The 18,951-nt window shown below is 42.5% G+C and overlaps 1 protein-coding gene across 1 annotated transcript in view; it reads left to right on the top strand.

The window, feature by feature from the left end:
* The window catches only part of PLEKHG1 (pleckstrin homology and RhoGEF domain containing G1), a 151,509-nt gene that overhangs the window by 65,802 nt on the left and 66,756 nt on the right, over positions 1-18,951 (top strand). The window contains exon 4 of the mRNA XM_008073281.2: positions 12,483-12,552. Coding sequence (XP_008071472.1) covers positions 12,483-12,552 — 70 coding nt within the window. The remainder of the gene's footprint in view (positions 1-12,482; positions 12,553-18,951) is intronic.

The raw sequence follows: 18,951 nt of genomic DNA, 5'->3' as shown, positions 1-18,951 counted from the left end.
TACAATAAATCAAAAAATTAGCCGGGTGTGGTAGCGCATGCCTGTAGTTCCAGCTACTGGGAAGGCTGAGGCGGAAGGATCATCGGAGCCCAGCAGGTTGAAACTGCAGTGGCCGGGAGTGGCCACTGCTCTCCAGTCTGGGCGACAGAGTGAGACTCCAACTCAAAAAACAAAAAACAAAAAGAAAAGTGAAAAGTATGTCCTCTCTATACTGATCTGTAGTTCCACGTTCCTCATGTGTCAAATTTCCATGGATGTGTGGGTATGTTTCTGGAATCTGTGTTCTCTATCACTGATCTATTTGTTCATTCTTGCCCCATATCACACTGTCTTAATCATTAAGCCCACATTGTTCTTCTTCAACACTAGATTAGTTTTTCTGACTGTACTTTCAAGGGATTTTTTTTCAAATAAGTTCCATGAAACACTCTGTTAGGATTTTTATTGGAATTGCATTAAATGTATAGATTAATTTCATCAGAATTGACATCTTTTCAATACTGTCATCTCATCTATAAACATACATCTCTTCAGTCAACCCTTTTGAAATGTCCTTTAATCGTGTTTTATAATTTCTTTATTACATTCATACATATAACTTTTAAACCTACTAGGCACAGTGGCTCACACCTGTAATCCTTTAAGAGGTGGAGGCGAGAAGATTGCCTAGCCCATGGGTTTGAGATCAGCCTGGGCAACATGGTGAGACCTTGTCTCTACAATAACTCAAAAAATTAACCAGGCATATATCTGTAGTTCCAGCTACTTAGAAGGCTGAGGTAGAACAATCGCCTGAGCCCAGCAGGTTGAGGCTGTGGTGGCTGTGAGCAATGCCGCTGCACTCCAGCCTGGAAGACAGACTGAGACTCTGACTCAAAAAGGAAAAAAAAAAATTTTTTAACTTTATTCCTAGATACCTTATACCTTTTGATGTTAGTTGGACTACAACTCTTTTTTTCCATTTTTAAAATTAGTTATTATTGCTGGGCGTGGTGGCTCATGCCTATAATCCCAGCACTTTGGGAGGCTGAGGTGAAAGGATTACCTGAACCCATGGGTTCGAGACCAGTCTGGACAGCATGGTGAGACCTCATCTCTACAATAAATCAAAAAATTGGTCAGATGAGATGGTACATGCCTGTAATTCCAGCTACTTGGAAGGCTGAGGCAGAAGGATCACCTGAGCCCAGCAGGTCAAGGATGTGGTGGCCATGAGCGCGTCTCTGCATGTAGCCTGGGTGACAGTAAGACTCCAACTCAAATAAATAAATAAATAAAATTAGCTATTATTCTCATCTGGGAATGCTTTTTATTTTTATATGTTGATACTGTATCAAACTAACTTTCTAAACTTTCCCATTAGTTCTAATAGTGGTTTACAGATACTCTGGGATTGCTATATAGACAGTGATGTCTGAAAATGAGAATTTTTTTTCCTTCTTTTACAGCTTTTCTATGCTTTGTGTCTTTTTCTTGTCTTATTGCTTTGGATCAGCCTTCCTTGATGTTAGCATCCTTATCTTCTTTGTGATATTAGCAGGAATGTTTTACCATTAAGTATGATGTTTGCTGTGGATTTAGACAAACTCTTATTCCTATATTGCTAAGATTTTATTGTGAATATGCAATTTTACTGAATACTTGCTATCCCTTTAGAAAAATCAGTGTACTGTCTTATCCCTTCTATTCGTAATGTAAATATTATTTAAAGGCATTCTGATTTGAATCATACATGACATTACTGGAAAATAATCTGCCTAGTCATAATGTTTTGTTTGTTTATGCACTGATGAGTTTGATTTGTTTGTTTGTATGTATGTATGTATTTACTTATTTTTTGAGTCTGAGTCTTACTCTGTTGCCCAGCTGGAGTCCAGTGACATGCTCACAACCACCACTGCCTCAACCTGCTGGGCTCAGGCTTTCCTTCTGCCTCAGCCTTCCAAGTAGCTGGAATAACAGGCATGCATCACCATAGCTGACTAATTTTCTGATTTATTGTCAAGACAGGGTCTGGCCAAGTTGCCCAGGCTGGTCTCAAACCTGGGTGCTGGCAACCCTCTCACCTCTACCGCCTAAAGTGCTGGGATTACAGGTGCAAGTCACTACACCCAGACTTATTTGTATTTTTCAAAGGATTTTTTAATGCTTATTCATAAATGATAATGTGTAATTTCTTTCCATGTCCTATCTCTGTTTTGGTATGGTATATGACTAGATTTAAATATGACTCACAAAATTTCCATCATAAAATGTTTTAGAATGTAATTGAGATTTCACTTTTGTTTTCTTTTTGATAGCCAAATATTTCTTTCTCTTATAATACCAGTGATAGCCTAGAAATTTAAGTCTGTGGTTTGGTGTGTGAAATAAAACTTTAAATGGTGAAGAAACTGGATTAGTCAAAAGAAACACCCTTCCTCATTTGAACCAGCCCCCTAAATTCCAAAAACTTTTTTTTTATTGTAAATCAAAAAAGAAATGCCAACTTTTTTTAAATGAAATATTCCTCTCTTGGAATAGAGAAAAGTTACCTTAACTGTAATTTGAATATTTAAGAATGAAAAATGAGGAAATTAAGAACATTCCTCTATATTAAATGTCTATTTTTAAATTGTTTCTTAGTCAATTAAAATCATTCAAGCCCTCTCTCTTCCTCAAAAGTTTAGAGTAAAAATTTCCTTTTTCCTTTAATTCTTTTCTTCAGTACACCTTTGTTGAGACATTACTGTGTATGAAGCACTGGACCAGGTCTAATAGGCTAAAGTTGAATGACACCATTGTACAGTGGAGGCAGTAGGTCATATAATCAGCGAGGGAACAGAATGCTTTGAGATTCTAAGGAATGTGCAATTAATGCTGTCTGAGGAGGCTAGTGAAAGCTTTACAGAGCAAGTAACATATGTCTGAAGACAAAATTATTTGAGTCATGCTTTTTCTTTTCCTCTTGAGATATAATTTAGAGAGTGAATCATGAGATACATATAACCACAAGGCAAAGGAAGGTAGAGCAGTTTTCTTTTCTCGTGCATTTTCATAATACTACTAAAATGTCTAACTTCTGCACAATGATAGAAATATTTTTACCCAGACTTTTTTCAACCGGACTCTTCCAGGCCAGGGCTAAAGTATCAGTGAAATTAATGGAAGATTAATTCCATGCGCACATGCATCTCTGTGGATGCAACAAGTTAAAATGCCAGCTGACGGAGTTGGGTGGTGGGAACTGGACGTGCTACTGAGAGTCTACTGCAGACCGGAAGGGGTGCTGTCCCCTCCCTGAATCTTTCTTGTGTGGGGCAAAGCCTTAGAATAGTCAAGGTCATAATATGGTTTTTGCCTTCAAGTTCATATCAGGTGTCAGAGAACTTTCACATGGGATTTGTTCTGTAAAGGAGATCAGTATTTCCTCTCATCGCCCACCCAAACAAGTGACCTGAGCTCAAATAGGGAATTGTATAATTTTTTTTATACTCCTCAAAAGGGTAGGAAATATTTAAAATAATTATTTAAGGATAAGAGAAAATACTCAAATCCTGAAAGCATGATGACTCTAATTTTAGCTTTGAATGCAAAACACAATCTATGGGTTGCTCCTTCCTAGTTCACACGTGCATTTGCACACAGGTCTACACTGATGCAATGAGAAATCTGTAATCTACTCCCCATTAGGCTGTATCTGTAGAAGGACAGTCCTATTTCTGGTATCTTCGGTGACTGAGTATCTTTGGTGGTTAATATACTGCATTCTAGACTCCAACTGTGCTCCCATAGTACTTAAGATTTTTATTTATTTATTTATTTATTAGTAGGAGTCTCACTCTGTCACCCAGGCTGGAGTATAATGGCACATTCAACAGCCACCACAACCTCAACCTGTTGGGTTTAGGCGATCCTCCTGCCTCTCCCTTCCAAGTATCTGGGATTACAGACATGCATCCCTATACCTGGCTAAATTTTTAATTTATTGTAGAGGCCAGATCTCGCCAAGTTGCCCAGGCTGGTCTGGAACCCCTGGCTCAGGCAATTCTCTCACCTTCACCTCCCAAAGTGCTGGGATTACAGGCATGAGCCACCATGCCTAGCCATACTACACACATTTTTTATAGGTAGTTTTATAGGTCGTCTTCGTGCTTCCTGTTGCTTATCAAACTCACCACACCCTCCACCTCCTGGACTCTAGCAATCTTCCTGCCTCAGCCTCCTGAGTAGCTGTAATTTACAGACATGGACCACCACACCTGGCTAATTTTTTTATTTTTTGTAGAGACATCTTGCTATGTAATGTAGTCTGATCTCAGACTCACCTGCTCAAGCGAGTACCTAGCCTCAGCCTCTCAAAGTGCTGAGATTACAGGAATGAATCACTGTGCCAAGCTCAACCCCATTTCTTTCTGTTTGTTTGTTTCTTGTCTCTCTCACTTTTCTTTCTTTTTTTTTTTTGAGTCAGAGTCCCACTCTGTTGCCCAGGCTGGCGTGCAGTGGCCTGATCACCACAATCACAGTTTATGGTAGCCTTGACTTCCTAAACTTAGGCGATCCTTCCACTGGAGCATCCTGAATAACTGGTACTACAAGTACACACCACCACACCCAGCTAAATTTTTTAGATATTTTTGGAGAGACGAGGTCTCGCTGTATTGCTGAGGCTGGTCTCAAACTCCTGGGCTCAAGTGATCCACCCATCCACCCACCTCGGCCTCCCAAAGTGCTGGGCTTACAGGTGTGAGCCACCATGTCGAGCACAACCCCCATTTCTTAAATGAATTTTTCTCTTCCAAGTCTCCTGGACTCAAATATCACCTTCTCAGAGAACCTTCCTTGACGTTCCCAACCCTCTTCCACTCAACCTCAGTCGCTCTCTATCACACTGTCCTATATTTATTTCATACTGATAATACAATGTGATATTATATTGTTTATTTATTTGCTTATTAACATTTCTCAGCTGTGTTTGGAACATAAGTACATCTCTTCTTTACCCTATAACCTCCTTGCCTCTAACCATGCCTGCTGTGGAATCTTTCAGTAATGGCCCACTGAATAGCAAGCAAATAAGATGGATAGGGCAGCTTTATCAGGATGATAGTCCCAGTGACAAGAGCATGAGAGAAATCCCGTTATTTTCTTGTCACTGTTTCCATTTTTATTATGTTTATCTGAAAGGAAAAGGCTTGTAAAGGAAAGCTGGCTGGGTAACTCCACGAGACCTCCCAGGTTGGCAGTACCTTGTTGAAGACACCATAATGACTCTCAGCTTTCTTGAGTCAATCAGGAAACAAATCTTTCAATAGATATGCTTCTTATGGAGCATGGGGCTGGGATTCAAGAGCCTTGATGCTAACCATAGCTGTGGACTTTATTTGTTAGCTGTGTGACCTAAGGTAAGCTATTAATACCTCCTTTTATGAGCCATGGCTTCCTCGCCTTAAAGGTTGGTACTCTGATTCTCTTGGTGGAGTAAGTAAATCAACAAAATAAAATAAAATTAGAGACTGGGACTGAAGGTGTCTGAGTTCCCTCCTAGTTCTGTGGTTTTTGAGCAGTGGGTACCAGCATTCATTTACATGTGAATACACCTGGAGCCTGGGTGGGTCCCTCAAGACATATCCTTCTACCAGTAAGTCTGCTCTGGAGATGAGATTAAAGCATGGAGGGAGCATGGTGGCCATAATATTTAGAACATAGGGACCAGGTGCATTGGCTCATGCCTGTAATCCCAACACTTTGGGAGGCCAAAGCAGTAGGATTACTTGAGCCCAGGAGTTTGAGACCAGCCTAAGCAACATAGTGATACCGTATCTCTACAAAAAAATTAAAAATTAGCTGGGTGTGTGGTACGCACCTGTAGTCCCAGCTACTTGGGAGGCTGAGGTGAAAAGATCACCTGAGCCCAGGAAATTGAGGCTGCAGTAAGCTGTAATTATGCTCCTGCACTCCAGCTTGGGCTACAGAGTAAGACCATGACTCAAAAAAGAAAAAAATATTCTCAAAGTGCAAGACAGACCAGTGGATTCCATGGATTTTAGAGTGACAGTATAGTACTTTGGTATGGTTTCAGACTCCAACCAACCAATAGCATACTACCATTGGTGAGTTTCAGTGTAATATCAAAGAAAAGGACTTCTATACTTACATGAAAGGCTATTAAAATACTCCTCCCTTTTCTAGTGACATATTTGTGTGAGGCTGGATTTTTTCCTCTATACTTCAGCCAAAACAACAGACTGTAACAGATTGTATGCAGAAGCAGATAGGAGAATTCAGCTGTGTTCTACTATATCAGAGATTAAGACTCTGCAAAATGTAAAGCGACAACCAGGTTCAGTGGCTCAGCCTGTAATCCTGCACTTTGGGAGGCTGAGGTGAGAGAATTGCCTGAGCCCGTGGGTTCGAGGCCCGCCCGGGCAACTTGACGAGACCTCATCTCTACAATAAATAAAAAAATTAGCCGGGTGTGGTAGCGCACGCCTGTAGTTCCAGCTACTTGGAAGACTGAGGTGGAAGGATCGCCGGAGCCCAGCAGGTCAAGGCTGCAGTGGCCAGGAGCGGCCACTGCACTCCAGTCTGGGTGACAGAGTGAGACTCCAACTCAAAAAAGAAAAAGTAAAGCGACACTTCTCTTCTCACTACATTTTTTTCTTTTATAAAACTATTTTTCACAAAAAGTTATTTGTATTAATATATTAGATTTATTTTAGGTGAATTAACATTTTTAATTATTCAGTTTTAATTTCTAATATACTATAATAAAGATAAATATAATTCACATAATGACTTTTGTTTCTTTTTTTGAGTTACAGTCTTACTCTGTTGCCCAGGCTGGAGTTCAGTGGCAAGCTCACGACCACCACAGCCTCTTCCTGCTGGGCTTGGGCGATCCTTCCACCTCAGCCTTCCAAGTAGCTGGAACCACAGGCATGTGCCACCACACCCGGCTAATTTTTTGATTTATTGTAGAGATGAGGTCTCCCCAAGTTGCCTGGGCTGGTCTCAAATCCCTGGACTCAGGCAGTCCTCTCATCTCTGCCTCCCAAATTGCAGGGAATACAGGCATGAGCCCCCACACTCAGTTCACATAAAGACTTCTTAAGAATGTAAACAGGTGCTGACACCAAAGTTTGAGAATCACTGCCTTGGATCAAGGAGCATCACGTGATCAACTCCCTCCCTGCACAAGGTTTATGAGCCCTGCACAGCGTTTAGCTTTGTGCAGGGAGGGAGTTGATCATCTATTGTGTCACTTTCAAATATGAAAGGACAAGTAAAGACCCCCCCAGGTGCCTGAGAATCACCTCCAGCAGGCACGCCAGAAGTCAAAATGGCCTAATAGGGAAAAAGGAGCTCAGCAGAAAACAAAGAACAAGAAAGAAAACCACAAAATCCGTTGACTCACACCTACAGCCCCAACACTCCAGGAGGCTGAGGCGAGAGGACTGCCTGAGCCCAGGAGTTCAAGACCAGTCTGGTCAACATAGTGAGACCTCATCTCTACGATAGTTTTTTGTTTTTGTTTTTGTTTTTTTTTAAATTAGCATCCGGGTACAGTGGCTCAAGCCTGTAATCCCAGCACTTTGGGAGGCCAAGGTGAGAGGATTTCCTGTGACCACAGGTTCAATAACATCCTGGGCAACTTGGCAAGACCTCATCTCTATAGTAAATCCAAAAATTAGCCCAGCTTGGTAGCACACGCCTATAATTCTAATTCTGGCTACCTGGAAGGCTGAGTTGGAAGGATCGCCTGAGCCCAGCAGGTCGAGCCTGCAGTGGCCATGAGCATGCCACTGCACTCCAGCCTAGGTGACGGAGTAAGTCTCCAACTCAAAAAAAAAAAAAAAAAAAAAAAGCAGGTCCAGGCACGGTGGCTCACAACTGTAATCCCAGCACTTTGGAAGGCAGAGGCAAGAGTACTGCCTGAGCCTAGGGATTCGAGACCATTCTGGGCAACTTGGTGAGACCTCATCTCTACAGTAAATCCAAAAATTAGCCCAACTTGGTAGCACACGCCTATAATTCTAATTCTGGCTACCTGGAAGGCTGAGTTGGAAGGATCGCCTGAGCCCAGCAGGTCGAGCCTGCAGTGGCCATGAGCATGCCACTGCACTCCAGCCTAGGTGACAGAGTAAGTCTTCAACTCAAAAAAAAAAAAGCAGGTCCAGGCACAGTGGCTCACACCTATAATCCCAGCACTTTGGAAGGCAGAGGCAAGAGGACTGCTTGAGCCTAGGGATTCGAGACCATCCTGGGCAACTTGGTGAGACTTCGTCTCTACAGTAAACAAAAAAATTAGCCGGGTGTGGTGGCACTCGCCTGTGGTTGCAGCTACTTGGAAGGCTGAAGCGGAAGGATCACCTGAGCCCAGTAGGTTGAGACTGTGGTGGCAGTGAGTGTGCCATTGCACTCCAGCCTGGATGATAGTAAGACTTTGATTAAAAAAAAACTTAACTGGTGTGGTGGTAGGGACTCCTGTAGTCCCAGCTCCTTGAGAGGCTGAGGTGGAAGGATCTCCTGAACCCAGGAGGTTGAGGCTGTGATAGCCATGATCATGCCACTGCACTCCAACCTGGGCAACAGAGTGACTCCAACTCAAGAAAAACAAAAAGTGGAGGAAGAATCTAGCAAAAACATTATTCAGGAGGAGCAGAGATTAAGTGTTTTGGCCCAGAATCTTTTACATGCTTAAAAATTACTAAGGACTCAAAGACTTTTTTCTGTTCATGTTTTACTATGTTTTGTTCAACATGTTAGAAACTAAAACCGAAACCCTGTTAAAATATCAATTTACTTAATAAACCCACATATTTCAAGAAAAATAATTTATTACCTTTTTCAGTAAATTCTTTTGTTTGTTTTGGAATCATTTTACTTTTTTGCAGAGCTCTTTACTCTGACTTGCTAAAAGTCACCTGAATTATCCTTTCTGCTTCTACTTCTCATCTTTTGTGATATCATACATCATGTAGCCTCTGGAAAAGTTCATTGCACTCTCATGAGAAAATGAAAGCAAAAAATCCAATAATGTTTTGATGTTTTTATAGAACAGCAGCCTTTTGGACTTCCTGAAGGGATCTCCAGAATGCCACAAGTCTTTGGACCACACTTAGAAAACTGCTACTAAGATCGTTTCCTAAATTTTCAAGTTGGCTCAGTGCATGGGAAAATACCTAACTCAAAACCTACCATCGCAAAATTTCAGAATTAATGTTAACAAGGAGAAAACTCTAAAAGCTTTCAGAATTAAAAAAAAAAAAAGTCAGGTTCAGTGATTCACACTTGTAATCCCAGTACTTTGGGAGGCTAAGGTAGGAGGATTGCCTGTGCCCAGGAGTTCAAAACCAGCCCGGGCAACATAGCGAGACCTTGTCTCTACAAAAAGTACAAAAATTAGCCAGATGTGGTGGCACACACCTTTAGTTCCAGCTACTCAGGAGGCTGAGGTGGAAAGATCACCTGAGCCCAGGAGGTCAAAGCTGCTGTGAGCTGTGATGTACCATTGTACTCCAGTCTGGGTGACAGATTGAGACCCTGGCTCAAAAATTAAAAAATCAGGTCACATGGAACCTGGGCTGGGGATGAGAATGATATTGGACTCTCAATAGCAGCATTGGAATGTATAAGTCAACAAATCATTCCTTGAATACTTAATACTCAGGAAAAATGACTTTAGACAAAGAATGATATCCACTGACATTATCAGCCAAGTGTGAAGGGAGAATATTTTGAAATAGGAAGCACCTCAGAAAATGTACCTTCTATTACCCTTACTCAGAAAGCTACTGCTGGATGTTGTAATCTCCCAAAGGAAGGCATACTTCAGAAATTGCATCTGAGAAACAAGGCGTCAGGCACCGGAGATTGGCAAAGACCATCATTAGGATGATGTTGAAGAGAGAACCCACCAGGTCTTTAAAGCAACCTGTCCGAGCTGGAGCAGAGGCCACCAAGAAGGAAATGCAGCCTGAGTGCAGTAGCTCACACCTGTAATCCTAGCGCTTTGGGAGGCCAAGGTGCTAGGAAGATCCTTTGAGGCCAGGTGTTCAGACACCTGGGTAACATAGCAAGACCCTATCTACAAAAAATAAAAATAATTTTAAAAATAAGAAGAGAAATAAATGCATCCAATAAATTATCTGAGGTTTGAGCACAGTCAGATGAGATTTATACTTTTGGCACACAATTTTTTTTTTTTTTTTTTTTTGAGAAGGAGTCTCACTCTCTCGCCCAGGCTGGAGTACATGGTACACTCACAGCCACTGCAGCCTCGATCTGCTGGGCTGAGGTGATCCTCCTGCCTCAGCCTTCCAAGTAGCTGGAACCACAGGCATGTACCACCATGTCCAGCTGATTTTTTAAATTTATTTTAGAGATGAGGTCTCACCAAGTTGTCCATGCTGGTCTCAAACCCCTGAGCTCAGGTAATCCTTTTGCCTCTGCCTCCTAAAGTGCTGGGATTACAGGCAAGAGCTACCACGCCTGGCTTGGCACATAATTTAAGAATAAATTAGTGGTATGTCATTTGAAAAAAAGCAAAAAAAAAAGAAAAAAATATATATATATAATTTTAATTCCAAGTTAAACATGGTTCTGTGAGAAAGAATGTGAAATTGTAGTATATATGCAAAGGCTTCGTGGCAAATAATATTTACATAATTTTAAAGATGTAGATTCTGACATTTAATCAAATTGCATAGTAGAACTAGCTGAGAAGGTGGCAGCAGGGGAAATTTAGGGAAATTAATTATATATCTAAAACTGAGAAATGATGAGAATACATTATCAGCATACTTGGAAATTTGGAGCTATTTATATTTATTTATTTTGAGTTGGAGTCTCTCACTCTGTTGCCTATGCTGGAGTGCAGTGGCACACTCACAGCTACCGCAGCCTTGACCTGCTGGGATCAGGTGATCCTTCTGCCTCAGTCTTCCAAGTAGCTGGAACTACAGGCGTGTGGCATCACACCCAGCTAATTTTTTGATTTATAGTAGAGATAAGGTCTTGCCAAGTTGCCCAGACTGGTCTCAGACCCATGGGCTCAGGCAATCCTCTCACCTCGGCCTCCCAAAATGCTGGGATTATAGGCGTGAGCCACCACACTTGGCCTGGAACTATTTAAAGCAGAAATAGCTGAAAAGTCAAAAATGCTTCTGGGCAATGGCAATTGAGAGTGCAAAGCAGCAAGAAACTGCTTGATTGTGTCTTTCTATAGAACGTTTAACTTTTTATTAAACATGTAACACATCTAACTAAGGTAAAACACTTAACATTTTAAAATATATACTAATATAACTTAAAGACAATCTGGAAATGTGTTAACATTTTCATTGAGAATGTCCTTTGACCTATCAGTTCCACTTATAGAATTTTATTCAACAGTGAGATAGTAATTAAATTAAGCATGGTACATTTACACAATGAAATATTATACTGTTCCTTAAAATAATGATACAGCCATTAGAAAAAAGAATGTGAAGCTGAGCATGGTGGCTCACACCTGTGATCCCAGCTCTTTGGGAGTCAGAGCAAGAGCATTACATTGCCTGAGTCCAGGGGTTCGAGACCAGCATGGGCAACTTGACGAGACCTCGTCTCTACAATAAAATCAAAAAATTAGTTAGGCATGGTAGCACATGCCTGTAGTCCCAGCTACTTGGAAGGCTGAGGTGAAAGGATCACCTAAGCCCAGCAGGTCAAGGCTGTGGTATCCATGAACGTGCCAGTGTACTCCAGCCTGGGTGACAGAGTGAGACTCTGACTAAAAAAAATAAGTGGATTTACATTTGAGGAAAGATATTTCCTTCCCTAGCATATCTTTCCTTTAAAGCACTGTCTTTTTTTTGTTGTTGTTGTTTAGAGGCAGGGTATTGCTCCGTCATCCAGGCAAGAGTGCAATGGTGTGATCATACCTCACAGCAGCCTCAAATTCTTGGGCTCAGTGGAATCCTCACACCTCAGTCTCCTGAGTAGCTAGTACTATAGGACAGCGCCATCATGCTTGACTAATAGTTGTTGTAGAGATGGGAGTCTCACTATATTGCCCAGGAAGATCTTGAACTCCTGGCCTCAAGGGATCCTCCTACCTCGGCCTCCCAAAGTGCTACGATTATAGGCATGAGCCACCACCCCTGGCCTAAAACACCATTCCTGTTGTATTCTTAATGTCTTGGACTATACTTGGTGTTTTAGATGGGTGTTTGATGAATGCATATGTATGTATGAACATTCACACATACAATGACTAATGTCTAGAAGACTTAAATATTAGGTTGGAGAGTTCAACCTGTGTTTAAATTGCTGCTCCAACCATGACCTTGGCCAAGTCCCTTATCTAAGCCTTGGATACAATGACAATAGTTCCTCAGTTATCCAATTATATGCATCCTTATAAATGACATAGTAATATTTAAACTTTTAAATTATGTAAAATGTTCTCAACTGGAGACCTGTAATCTAATACTTCCTGGCTTTTTTTTTTTATATAGTGAACTTCTGCAAGATTTGGAAAACTGTGAAAACGACCCTGTGGCCATAGCCGAATGTTTTGTGTCCAAGGTAAGCCGGGTCCGTTGCTCTTGGCCAACTGAGATGGATACAGTGTATGGACTGTTTTCATTTTAAAGTTAAAATGTCTGCTTTGTTCCATATTGGATGAAGTTAGCCACTAACCTTTCTCTGTTTTGATTGTTTGAGTAGCAAGGAAGAAATACACTGTTCCTGGGGAGAGAGAAAGGCTAACTTAGCAGTTGTTCTAGAACTCATATAGTAACTGAATAATGTTACTCTTCTAGAAAGAACTTTAAGTTTGAGGGAGTCCGGAGTAGAAGAATATTAGGGAAAAATACATATAAGATACCACCAAACCAGTTATAAAAATCAAGCAAAACGAGGTGGGGTGGCTCACGCCTGTAATCCTAGCACTTTGGGAAGCAAAAGCAAGAGGACTGCTTGAGCCCAGGAGTTTGAGACCAGCCTGGGCAACATAGCAAGACCTCGTCTCTACAAAAATCAAAAAATTAACTGGGAGTGGTGGCACGCACCTGTAGTCTAAGCTACTTGGGACACAGAGGCAGATGGATTGCCTGAGTACAGGAGATTGAGGCTGTGGTGAGCTATGATTGTGCCACTGCACCAGCCAGGGCAGCAGAGTGAGACTCTGACTCAAATACACACACATACACACACACACCAAGTAGAATCTAAATATTTTATAGACAATATACACAGCACTAGCCTGGTCTCCATAATTATCTTTTGGGGGATAAAGAAAGGCAGAATTTATCTCCTACATTTTAAAAATGCACCCTCATTTTTAATAATTTTCTTCAGATGCAATGCTGGCTTAGAAAAATGCAAGAAAAAGAATCGAGTTTTAGAGCTTAAATAACAGTGAGTTTGTACTCTGAACTCAAATGGAGTTGGAATTCTGAAAATGCCCAACAAACCTTTCCTATGCTACTTTCTCAACATGCTAGCTAGTATATGTAGAATCCTATGTTGTTTAAATTCTCTTAAAAATTCAACAGCTTTCATTTGGAAGCAGCAATTGTTTCACCCCAAACCTTCATGTGGTTTCTGCCGTTGTGGTTTGAAATGTACAAAGGTTTAAGCAAAGTTCATGATGGTGTCTCGGGACCAGTGGAGAATTAGCTCCTCATTCAGAGCCGCGGAGTCCAGTATGAACCGGGAGGTGTCTTCCCAGTCTGACCTGGATCCAGACTGTTCCACAGAGTCATTGCTGAAGACCACAAATCCATCCAAGTGGTTTTGAGTCCAAACATAACACCCTGGGTTTTATTAGAGTGAAGTTCCTTAAAGGCAGCTTGTGGGCTTGTGTGTGAAATGCTCCTGACTGTGTGTGTGTGTGTGTGTGTGTGTGTGTGTGTGTATCTTCACATGTAAAATGTTTGTGCACACATGCTCACACATACATACAGTCCTTTTCACAAGTCGCCAGTGTCATACATGGGCAGGAATTTGGAAAAGAGGAGACAAAAGAAGCAATGGGTAAAAAGATATGCTGGGTCTATCAAAGAGGTTATGTTAAAATAACCACAGCACATAAACAACATAGAAGCTTTCGGAAACGTTTGGGCTTTTACTGGTAACTGTAATCACAAGTTGATTAAAGATGTTCCAGCATATGCTTAGCTGTCGCTTAATTATTCACATAAAAGTTTGTTTGTGCGCCACGCTGCCAACTCCCAAATCTTCTTTCCATTGTAATCTCGCCAAGTTTAATTAGAAGACTGACTTCAGCACTGCACACTTGCGCGTGGAAGCTGGGACCTGGGCGGGCGCCGCCTGCCCCTCACTCGGCACCCTGACATTTAAGTCTGTTACATCTTCTGAAACACAACCAGCTGCTCCACTCTGGGGAGGAATGGAAAATTGCTTTAATTGGGAGGCCGTTAATGCAAGAGGCAGGACCGGCGCTTGACTCCTTCTTTTATCCGAATCACTAGGGCTTGCACAGAGATTCATCTTTGACCTTGCTTGCCGTTACGGTATGTGGAGGTGACAGCAGTCCTTAGCAGCAAGAAACTGGGGAATACGGTTGCTTTTTCCCCATGTTCCTAGAAGAAGAATGAGGAGCTCGCAGTTTTCTTTTCTTTTTTTTTTTTTGAGTCGAAGTCTCACTCTGTTGACCAGGCTGGAGTACAGTGGCACACCCTTGGCCACCACAGCCTCGACCTGCTGGGCTCAGGCAATCCTTCCACCTCAGACTTCCAAGAAGCTTGGACTACAGGCGTGTGCCACCATGCCCGGCTAATGAGCTCACAGTTTTCTAGAAGCACAGAAATGTACGTTCCCTGCTGGGCAGGTCAGCTCTTCTCCTGGTGAGCGTGCGTCTGCCTTCCTTCTCTCGTCCGTCCCTCATCTTGACTGTCCAAAGGGCTGACCTTGGTAACATGTAGGAAGCAGACAAAGCTTGTCTTCAGGGCCTCAACCTCCCCATAGCTGCCTCTTCTCCCTCAATGCAGAGCCCTCTCCCTGTAGGAGCCTTGTTCCTTTCACAGCCTGTGGAGTGAGCATGCTTGTGCACACACATACACAACCATGCACACAGTTATGCACACATGCATATGAACACACACTCTTACACACGTGCACACACACACACACACCCCTCCTGCTTACTAAAATTATTCTGGGCTGGGCACACTGGCTCATGCTTATAATCCCAGCACTTAGGGAGGCCGAGGTGAGAGGATTGTTTGAGTCCACAGACCAGCCTGGGCAACTTGGCGAGACCTCGTCTCTACAGTAAATCAGAGGGGCCCCTTTGTGGCTGAGTTCACCTGCTGGATCCTGAAGCAAGTCTTGGCTCCAGGGATGAGAAAGGCAAAGTGGCCTACCCAAGATCTTTAGTAAGTTATTATCAGACAACAGCTTTTGCCTGATTTGCTTATGCTTTCTTGCTTTTTCTTTCCCGTCCTTGCTGTCCTCAGCCTGATTGACCAATATCAGGCTTTAGTTTCTTAGATGTAGGATCCTTTGAAATTCCAAATTAAAAAGCAATGGCCTCAACGAAAAACAAAATTTTTTTTTTGAGTCAGGGTCTCACTCTGTCACCCAGGTTGGAGTTCAGTGGCATGACCACCACTCACCGCAGCCTTGACCTCCTGGGTTCAAGCAATCTTCTGCCTCAGCCTCCCAGATATCTGGGACTACAAACACATGCCACCATACCCGGTTAATTTTTCTATTTTTTGTAGAGATGGGATCTTGCTTTGCTGTCCAGGCTAGTCTTAAACTTCTGGTCTCAAGTGAGCCTCCTGTCTTGGCCTCCCAAATTGCTGGGATTACAAGTGTGAGCCACTGCGCCTGACCCTGAAAATATGTTTAAATTGCATCTTAGAGTTGGCCTGCACACATACACAACCATAATAAGGCCTTGAGTCTTCTGCACCATGGAATTTCTGTACATTTTGTGACATCATGGCTCTATTCCTGTCTTAAATTAGAAGGTTTTGATTCAAAGCAGTTATATATATTTATATCCCTAAACCTAGTTTGATTCTATTTTATGAAACTATGGACCTTACAAACAATGATTTCACACAAAAACCAATGGCCCTAGTTAGTTAAGTCTTTAAATGCCATCACGTATTAAATATGCCACCAAACCCTTTTTAGAAATATTTAAGGGAATTGTTATAAAAATACATATAAATTATTTAAAAGTAGATATTTCCTTCTAGTTAGTAACTTGACTCTTTCAAATTCTAAGTCGAACTGATGTAGAAATGAGACACAATGGAAGAACCAAAATAGAGTCCAGTCAGGGCTGACCAAGTGAACATACAGGGCCCCCAAACATGTATTGGATAGGCAGCCAGAGTAAAACAATGTGTATGAGTTTAGGATCTTCTGCTCCAGGCCCCTCCAATCCTCACATGCTTTGACTACTGAGACGTTTTCACTGGACCCCAGGAGAAAGGCTTACCAGGTAAATAGCATTTGGGTAAGGGAACCCTGACTTGACTTCACCCCCATGATACGAATAACCAGTATCTGTACTTCCTTGAGAATACTTTTTTTTTTTTTTGGAGTTGGAGTCTCACTCTGTTGTCCAGGCTAGAGTGCAGTAGCATGCTCACAGCCAACGCAGCCTCGACCTGCTGGGCTCGGGCAATCCTTCCCCCTCAGCCTTCGAAGTACCTGGAACTACAGGCATGCGCCACCACGCCCAGCTAATGTTTTTAGTTGCCGAGGCTGGTCTTGAACCCTTGGGCTCAGGCCATCCTCTCGCCTCCACCTCCCAAAGTGTTGAGATTACAGACATCAGCCAGCATACCTGGTCATCTTTTCACTCTTAAAATTTGACGACTAATTTTTTTGTGCGGTTGGGGGGCTCGCACTCTGTCATACAGGCTGGAGTGCAGTGTCACAATCATGGCTCACTGCAGCCTCGACCTCCAGGGCTTAGAAGACCCTCCTGTCTCAGCTTACTGAGTAGCTGGAACTATAGGCATGAGCCACCATGCCCAGCCAACTCATTTAGATTTTTTTAAGAACTGTGCTCAAAAATTTGGTACTATGCTTGAAATGTTGGCAGCACCATAGAGAAACAGATACTCTCACAACTGAGTGAGAAAAGTAGCACAGACCCCGAGGAGAGGAATTTGGCTGTATGGATTCAGCATCTGAGTTTGCCCTTTCACCTACCAATCCTACTTCCTCAAAGACACTTTTGTGTCTGAGCTCACTCTGTTGCCTAAACTGGAGTTCAGTGGCATTCTCACAGCCACTGCAGCCTTGACCTGCTGGGTTCAGGTGATCCTTCCACCTCAGTCTTTCTTTCTTTCTTTTCTTTTTTTTTTGAGTTGGAGTCTCACTGTCGCCCAGACTGGAGTGCAGTGGCCGCTTCCGGCCACTGTGGCCGCTCCCGGCCACCGCAGCCTCGACCTGCTGGGCTCCGGCGATCCTTCCGCCTCAGCCTTCCGAGTAGCCGGAATTACAGGCATGCGCTACCACGCCTGGCTGATTTTTTGATTTTATTGTAGAGATGAGGTCTCGCCTGCCCAAGCGGGTCTCGAACCCGCGGGCTCAGGCAATCCACTCACCTTAGCCTCCCAAAGGCGCAGGATTACAGGCCGAGTCACCGAGCCCAGCTCCACCTCAGTCTTTCAAGTAGCTGGAACCACAGGTGTGCGCCACCATGCCTGGCTGGATTTTTTGTTTTGTTTTGTTTTTTGTTTGTTTTATTGTAGAGATGAGTTCTCACCATGTTGCCCAGGCTGGTCTCGAACCCTTGAGCTCAGGCAGGCCTCTCGCCTCCACCTCCCAAAGTGCTGGGATGACAGGCGTAAGCCACCACGCCCAACTGATGCTATTCTTTGTGGTACTATTTGTTACTGCAAAAATCTAGAAACACCCCAAATGTTCCTAAACAGGAAGCTGGTTGAATAAATATAGTATAGCCACATAATGGAATACTATGAAGGAATAAAAGCAAAAACTATTCCTAAATACTGCTGGAGAAAGGAGCAGGGATAGAAGTGTGTGTAGCACTGTGGTTCTCAAAGTATGACCCCTGGACCTGGAACTTGTTAGAAGTGCACATACTCAGGCCCCAGAAATTCTGTTGGTGAGACCCAGCTCTCTGTTTTTAACAAGCCTGCCAGGTAACGCTGATACACACTCATGTTTGGGAATCATGAGTATAACATGATTTGTTTATCAAAGAAAGGCAGAGCCATGCACAGTGGCTCATGCCTATAATCCCAGAAACTTGGGAAGCAGAAGCGAGAGGATTGTGGGAAGCAGAAGCCGGAAACTCCTTGCCTGAGCCAAGGAGTTCGAGACCAGCCTGGACAACTTGGGAGACCTCGTCTCTACAATAAATCGAGAAAAATTTGCCGGGTGTGGTAGCACACACCTGTGGTTCCAGCTACTTGGAAGGCTGAGGTAGAAAGATCACCTGAGCCCAGTAGGTCAAGGCTGTGGTGGCCGTGACCATGCCACTGCACTCCAACCTGGGTGACAGAGTAAGATGCCAACTCAGGGAAAAAAAAAGAGAGAAAGAGAGGGTATGTACCTTAAAAAAAAAAAAAAGGTAACCTGTAAGATTAAAAATTGGTTACCAATAGGGGACCAGAAGGAATAGACGAGAATGGAAAATAATAGAGGTTAAACTTCTTTGAATATATATTTCTTTGTAGAGTTGACTTTGAAACCATATACATATTTTATATGACTATAAAACAACACTAAGGTTTAAAAAAACAGTCTCTAGAAATTGAAAACAAAATTAAGCTATATCCAGTTGGTGGCATACCACACAAAAGAAATTCCAGTTGATTTGAAAATATACTTTGGATAAAATATATCTTTAACTGCTTTCATAATGATACTATTTATGGTGGTGTTGCTATTATTTATTTTTTAATTTTTTTTTTTTGAGTTGGAGTCTCACTTGGTCACCCAGACTGGAGTGCAGTGGCTGCT

This window comes from Carlito syrichta, unplaced genomic scaffold (genome assembly GCF_000164805.1).
Source record: "Carlito syrichta isolate Samal-C Ts95f unplaced genomic scaffold, Tarsius_syrichta-2.0.1 Scaffold315803, whole genome shotgun sequence".
In the NCBI taxonomy this organism is placed as follows: Eukaryota; Metazoa; Chordata; class Mammalia; order Primates; family Tarsiidae; genus Carlito; species Carlito syrichta.
This window is presented reverse-complemented; position numbering and strand designations above follow the sequence as displayed.